This window comes from Pteropus alecto, unplaced genomic scaffold (genome assembly GCF_000325575.1).
Source record: "Pteropus alecto unplaced genomic scaffold, ASM32557v1 scaffold10, whole genome shotgun sequence".
In the NCBI taxonomy this organism is placed as follows: Eukaryota; Metazoa; Chordata; class Mammalia; order Chiroptera; family Pteropodidae; genus Pteropus; species Pteropus alecto.
In genome coordinates, this window is record NW_006431210.1 from 2,839,422 (window position 1) to 2,846,853 (window position 7,432).

The following is a 7,432-nucleotide window of genomic DNA, read 5'->3' on the forward strand; positions in this document are numbered from 1 at the left end:
ACACGAGGGAAGACTGAAGAGAAAGTGACTCTTCAAACACGTTTACTATGGGAACAGGAGTGTTCGGCACAGTGGGAGGCGGGGGAGGATCCTTTAAGGCAGCTTGAAAAGCTTGTCTGTCTGTGAAGACAGTGGTTCCCTGGAGGACGCGTCCCAATATAGCAACCACACAGTGGCAGATTCATAAGCTGGCAAACACGTAACCCCTCTTGTGACTGCACTTTTGCCACTGCTTTCACAGGACTATTAATACATGGCAGCGTGACCAACTCCCACGGCCTTTGTCTATGACCACCTGCCATATCACTTTCAGCATCAGATGCCACTCTCTATCAATATAAAAAGAGAAGGAAAAATAATATCACCAGAGACACCATATTTGAAAGGAGAAAAGGGTACTTGGGGTTTCACCTTGCACAGTGGAAAAAAACAATATGCGATGTGAGAGCTTCATGTAGAAATTGGTCACGACACGATGGTACTGAATATTGAATAACGCTGCAAGCACCAAGATAAATGAGAGAGTCAAGTGGTCCGGGGTTATCCGGGGTTATCAGGGGCTGATGCAAATGCCAGAGGTTACAGCCTCTCTCCCCATTTGTCACACGCTTCCCTCTGTCCTTCACTCCGAATAAGCAGCGACTTCATAGTAGGGTGTTATTTAGATTTCCCTTTCCACGTTGTAGCTCTGTTTTCGTTAACACAAACAACAAAAACGACAAAAAGAAAAAACTTCCACCTTTGACTCAAAATTTTAAATTGGAAGAATTCAAGCCTGCTTCAAAATAAATACGACCTCAAATTCATAAGACAGAGCCCTATTTTTTTTATATAGTTGAAAAAAATAGAATTAACATCAAAAAAGACATGTAAAACCTAGAAATAAGAATAGGAAGAAATTAATCACAAATTAATATTCAAAGAATCTTTACTGACGTGTTCCATTCTTATTAATGGGTCTTTGTTCTTCCTCTGTGTCTCCCACCAAACCTATCCCAGAATGGGCACCCAGTCAGCAGTCCGTCCAATGAATCATGCTGGTCCCTAAACTCAGAGAACTATTGAGCAGAAAAGACTGTCTTCTGGGAGTTTCTTCTATATAGTTGATGAAAGTTTCAGAGGTAGAACACTTTCCAATATTTACTAATCACCTACTAGGAGCCAGGCGGTGTTACACACCCAGGGATGCAGCGCAGGACAAAAGCACGTACTTGTGTTCATAAAGCTTACCTTCTAAAGAAGATAGATAATACACACACACACACACACACACACACGTGCACACACACAAATAAAAAATGTATATCAGGTGGTGACCAGTGTAGAACTACAAAGGTTAAGGGTCTGGCGAGTGGACGGGGGGATGCTATTTTAGGACCAGCAGGGTTCTCTGATAAGATTAGCATCTGAGCATTGAAGAGAGAGTCTAGGTACGAATAACAAGTTACTTAACCCTGAGCAGGGGGTGTGGTGGTTTGTACAAGGAAAGGAAAAGGTGCCCATGGGGCTGGAGCAGAGTGACAGGATTGAAGTCAGAGAGAGCTAGCAGGAGCCAGATCTGCAGGGCTTTGTAGACTACAAATAGGGACTTTGGACTTTTTATTTTGGAAAGTCACTGGAAGGCTTTAAGTAGAGGACTGACATGATCTGACAGAGATTTTGAAAGCATCCTTTTGGATATGGTGTTAAGAACAGTTTAGGGAGCCAAGGATCAAAGCAGGGAGCCCTGTTAGCCTTCTGAAACAGGCCAAGCAGGAGGTGACAGCAGCTGGGACTAGGTTAATAGGTGGGGAAGATTAAAGCTGAAGGGAAGGCAAGTAGAGTGAGAAAAATCAGAAGTCCTACTGGGCAAGTTAACTTTGAGATGCCCAATGAAGGGGTCCACCAATCAATAAGTGAAACAAAGGACAAACTGCCAGCGAGAGAGACATATACGGATAAGGCACAGTCTCTCAGAGCAAAGCTCATAGAGCAGTTCCAGGATGGGACGAGTTTCGTAAATGGGAGTGTTTGGAGATTGGTTGATTTTAGCCGTAGGAATGTGGTTTCTGGAACATATGTGTCTGTCGCTTATTGCCCAGTTTTCAGAAGCTCATGTACTGATGGTAAACTGCCATTTATTGATTTGGCCAGGTTAAAACTGGTTCTAGTGGTTACATGTGGCCAAGGAACAAGAAGTCCTTTCCTGAGAAGGTGGAAACATTTTAATTTCATGCTTCTTACACATCTGAGTGAATGAGTTTCGCAAGAAGCAGTAAATAGTGAAAAAGAGAGAACATGATTATTGAAATGATAATTTTCTGTGGAGCGAAACTAAAAACAAAATTTAAATATAGTTGGATAAATAAAGAATCAGGTAATCAGCGAGGCGGAGGAGAAAAGAATACCATTGCTGCGGGACCCAGGGCTTGTCCCTAACCTCTCAGCTACTTCATCTATCAAAAGAGGCTGGGCTAGATTTTTATTTCAGGGTCCATTCCACCTCTATAATTGGATACTGTTTTCTGTGTATATATACACACATGTGTGTGTGTGTGTGTGTGTGTGTTTGTGTGTGTACACATTTTAAGTTTGGAATAAACTCTAAATAACATTTCAGGAGAAATAAAAATGTAAGAGCTAGATATTTGCTCCAGATTAAGTTATGGGAAGAAGAATCATCATTCTTACTTGAGGATTACATGAGATCCCAAGTTCCTGATGTTTATTTTCTTCCTTTATACATTTAAGGTTATAAAACTTCAGGCAAAAGCGGAACAAAATGACAAGATTATAAAGGATTCTTAGCCAATGATCTAGTTCTTTTAAAAACTCGACTCTAAATAAAAGCAGAATACAATTTTGTATGTGTATAATAATCTCTCATAGAAGTTGAGGAGGAAAAAAGCATAGAATTAAAAAAAAGATTAGAAGAAAATATAACAAGAGATCATGTATTTCTTTCTAAGAGTGATATAAAGGATAAATTTTCATTTTTTATATTTTTCTGTATTTTTCAGACTCTTTACAGTGATAAAACAATTTAATGCAAAGAAATTCTACTTTATGAAGAAGATCAGCCTCCATGATCTCCAATAAAACCAGCGTCAATGGCTTCAGTTGGGGATAAAAGATCCTGGGGATAAAAGATTCAAGTCCTGCTTTCAACTCAGTGTGTAGTGGGGAGGGACACAGGCCCAGAGCCATGGGAGGAAGTGGAGAGGCAGGGCCAGTTGAGGGGTCAGAACACTCAGGAAGGGAAAGAAGAGGGGCAGTAGGCTTTAGGCAAGGATGAGCATAGGCCAGACGAAAGAGATTAACTTTACAAGAACAATGAGTGGTCGCTCTGACCTTGGTGAGCCCAAAGGATGCAGTGGGAAGAATCAAGAGATAAGGCCAAGAAGGAACAAGATCTCAAAGAATTCAATGAACTAGTTAAGAAACTAGAATTTTACCCTGGCCATTACAAGTTTTTTTTTTAAGTACCTGAAAACCCAAATCTGAAACTTTGGGAACCTCTCCAGGGAGGTTTGAACTATCTGACAGACTTTATCAAGGTGACAGGCTTCTCTTTTCCTAGGCAAGGAGGGAGCCTTCAAAGTCCCCTTTTGGCCTTTCTACTACCTGATGAGATAAAATCACAGAAAAAGCATCTCTTCATCAACTTCATATATTTTAAGAAGTTAATCAAGACAATGAAGATATTGCCTCTGCATCCTAACTTCTGGTCCTTTCCTCTCACCTTCCTAGGAATGGACGAACAGAGAGGGAGCTCAGAGAAACAGACACACAGAAGAGATATCTGAGTAGAGGTCAATTTTATAAGTGGTCAGTTAACTGGGAAATATGTCAATTTTGTGACAACTTTTACTTCTCTACAGAACCTCATAACAACCTCTTCTTGGATACCAAGCACCCTTTGTACTTTCTTTCTACTTTCCTCCAGATGAGAAAAAAAGAGGTAGATTTACTTTCTAACAGCAGACTCTACCATAGACAAATGACGTTATAACAGAAAGAAAAATTGGAAGATCAAAATTGGCTTCCGAAACCTTGACGGAACATCAAGATTCATTACCATGTGTAACCAGGGGTAACCTCAGATCCAGAGGCAATGCTTTCACTTGCCCTTTGAGATCTACCATGGAGTGTTTGCAGTGTTACTTTATCTGACTCCAGATTAACAAGTCCTGTTTCGTTTCAGATGCCACCTGGCAATCTCATGTCTGAGAACAAGGGGTAATCACAGGTCAAACTTAGAGAAAGAACCCAGAAAGGAGGCCTCCAGCTATGTGGTTTAGGGGAAGATTACAGCTGGGCAGAGTAAAACAGAAGAGAAACGAGAACAACACCCATTGGGCATAAATCCAGAGAGGAGTGGAAAGGGCTCCCACTTCACAGATTAGACTAAATTCCCAATCAGCCATATTCTTGAGTTAAAATTGAATGGCGTAACATTCTGAACATTCCAATCTTGTCTACGAACAGAATTGGATCATAGACCAAAGTCCACACCCTCCAATCTCGTCCAGCCTTTGGTGGTCTTAATATATTTTCTATTTAGCACATTTTCCCTTATACTGAGAAAGTGGGTAACTGTTTAGCTGACCATAGCAGACTCTGAGTCCCTAGAAAGAAAAGGACCACACGTCCTATTCATCTTTGTATATTCGCCCACTCTTCCTTCTCTGCCATTTGCACTCTCTCTCTTCTTTGCACATAGTAGATGCTCAACAATCTTTTTAATGAATTGAATCCAAGCCTTCCAGTCAACACTAACTCTGATGCTCACAAATAAAGGGGATAGGAAGATATACCAGAAAAGGCCATGAGATGTAATTCTTCTCTAATTCTAAAGTTTAAGGAAAAAGAAAATGTAATTCTGGCCAACTTAGCAAGGTTATATGGGGTGAGAAACAATGGAAGACCATTAGACTTAAGTCATCTTTTTCTCAGCCCTGCTTTTAGAATAGAACTGAACATACCAATCTGTCAGCAGCCAAAGGATGACATAAAAAGATGCTCTTGATGTTCGACATTCCTAAATTCCTTCTGGTACTATGAAAGCAAAGAGATCTATAATCATCTCTTACTGGACTGAAGATTTCCAGGGACTGCTCATATTGCAAGCCAGTAATGCCATCCAATATAAGATGCCTCATTAATCACTAAGAAGTTGAAAAGGTCCTGACAAGAGATCCCTTTGGGAATTATTAAGATCTTTTTCAACTGTTGGATGCCAACCCTTGCCCAGTTATTTTCCCTGACAATATCTGCATCTAGTGCCTTCAGTGTAGGAACATAGTGAGGTCTCTACATTTTTAATATAGAAACTCTGCTTCCTTTCCCAAAGTACCGACCTGACGAATAGCCTTCTGAACATCCCTTGAAGAGTCCACAATAGTTATCTTCAAAACAAATTAAATAACTTCATTTTCTAATACCAACTCAGACATAATTATTCAGCTATGGACTATTGCTTCACTCTGTTCAAGCTTGAGAAGAAACAGCCCAGAACAACCTTGGGTCCTTTGCGATGTTCATTAATCTTTCAATAATCTTTGCTTATACTGTCAAGAACTGAGCACTGACCCAATTACATAACTTTGGTAAAGATCCTAGACTTCTTGTATCATCTGAGCCAGTTTAATAATCCTCTGCTTAAACTAAACTCAAAAGTATGACAATTGTGATTCCAATCCTGGGTTGCTTTAAACTAAACCAATATATATAGTAGTCACCGCCTAGTACTTAAATACGTAACACTAAATAACTCTGTCTTAATGATCAAATCATTAAGTCACCACTTAGGCATGTATTTAGTAGCTGATTCATCATGGAGGACCCATTGAGATGATGTTCTACTTAAAGTCATTGATTGCACTGGACTGTCAGAGTTTTATTTTGGTCAAAGCATTAAATTATCATTGTTTCTCTTATTTTCCACAATAGGAGTAATTTTTTTCTCATCTAACTGGGAGAAAATTCAGATATTTCAATCAAGTCTCAAAGTAGTGGGGAAAATTCGAAGTTTTCATAGGCATTTTTTTTAGCAAGTGCTTGTGGAGAGAGAGTCTGGGCCTCCTGGGAAGAGTAGAAGGCCAGGTCCAATTATGACAGAAAACTGGAAGCCTCCTTCATACCTGGCAGCAGGAAAGCCAGGATTGAATTTTCTAACCCTTCTGGTTTGCTTAAAATGAGAGCTGGCAGCAGTCAATGGCTCACTAAAAACCCCTCATATTTGCAAACGAGAATCTAGAAGACTTGCTAACTAATCCTTCTCTACAGTCCCACATTGCATCTGTGTCAAGACAAAGGCAAGCAAAAGAAAGAAATTTGCTTTGACCCTGAGATGTAACATCATCATCAGGTTGTGGCTGAATGGTATACGCTCATCCTTTCCCTGAGGTCCAGGCTGGGGCAGCCCACTTAATTCGTTCCTATGTAGACTATAGAAATGTACTGTGAAGATGTTGGCAAGTTTTACCAGATGTCTCTTACATAAGGACCCAGGAAATAAACTCCTCTTGAGAATCCAAACTCAAAATAAGAAAAACAGTGTAACTTGGGTGTTTTCTCATTTTACCTTATTTATCATAAAATTCAGCTAAATTCACTACCTAACCAGGATGATTTTAACAAGATTATCTGCAATGCCTATTCATTCACATCCTTCTAAATGACCTTTGCTCTGTATTATCCATTAAGTATGTTGTATTCAATCTTGTAAACTGCTTCAAAACATATGCAAGAGATATATAAAATATGCCATTCTTGGGTTAATGTCTGTCTTTCCTGTGATAATCTTACCTGCATATGAGTCTATTTTTCACCAAGGCTGTAAAGATCTCCTGAAATAGTTTATGCTGGGGATGCTTGCTGAAATTCCTCTCATTCTTGTAGTTTATACTGAGATGAAAAAAAAAGGAAAGTATTTTATAATAAAAATTATTTAGGCTGCCTCCAAGTTACCAGTGCACAGAGAAAGATCACCTGTATTCATGCAAATATTGAAGGATTCTTGGGTTTAAATATATTGCTAAAGGCAACTATCGATTGTTAAAATAAAGAATAGAAATTCAGTTATAAAGTGAATATTAAAAACTATTGTCAAGCATATATATTTCATTTTACCGTATTAACTAAATTATTCCTTATAAACACTTCATAGCTAAAATTGGCCAGAGGGAAGATAAGGGTTTGCAGAGAGAAAGAACGATTGAGTCACATTGTCTAGAGAGCTATGCAGTAGGCAGAGAATTCTCTCTTTTCACTTTTTTGCCCACCACAACCTCACTGGCTGCAATAGCTTTTAACACCAGTGGTCGTCATGCATATTTCCTTGTAGAGATTTATTAAACACAGTCTACATGCCTTCAACCCTGAGAATTTTTATGGTGCTAACTCTGTGTGTGTGTGTGTGTGTGTGTGTGTGTGTGTGTGTGTAACAAAG

The 7,432-nt window shown here is 39.4% G+C and overlaps 1 protein-coding gene across 5 annotated transcripts in view; it reads right to left on the minus strand.

Moving 5' to 3' along the window:
- Window positions 1–7,432, minus strand: part of NEK10 (NIMA related kinase 10) — a 189,863-nt gene that overhangs the window by 158,489 nt on the left and 23,942 nt on the right. For 4 of the 5 annotated variants that reach the window (XR_001517765.2, XM_015596827.2, XM_015596825.2 and 1 more), the window contains one exon: window positions 6,790–6,888. Coding sequence is in view for 3 of the 5 variants with exons in the window: in XM_015596827.2 (XP_015452313.1) it covers window positions 6,790–6,888 (99 nt within the window). In the remaining 2 variants the exon portion in view is untranslated. Of the gene's footprint in view, window positions 1–411; window positions 671–6,789; window positions 6,889–7,432 lie in introns of those variants that run through there. The other variant, XM_025039081.1, reaches the window with a different exon arrangement.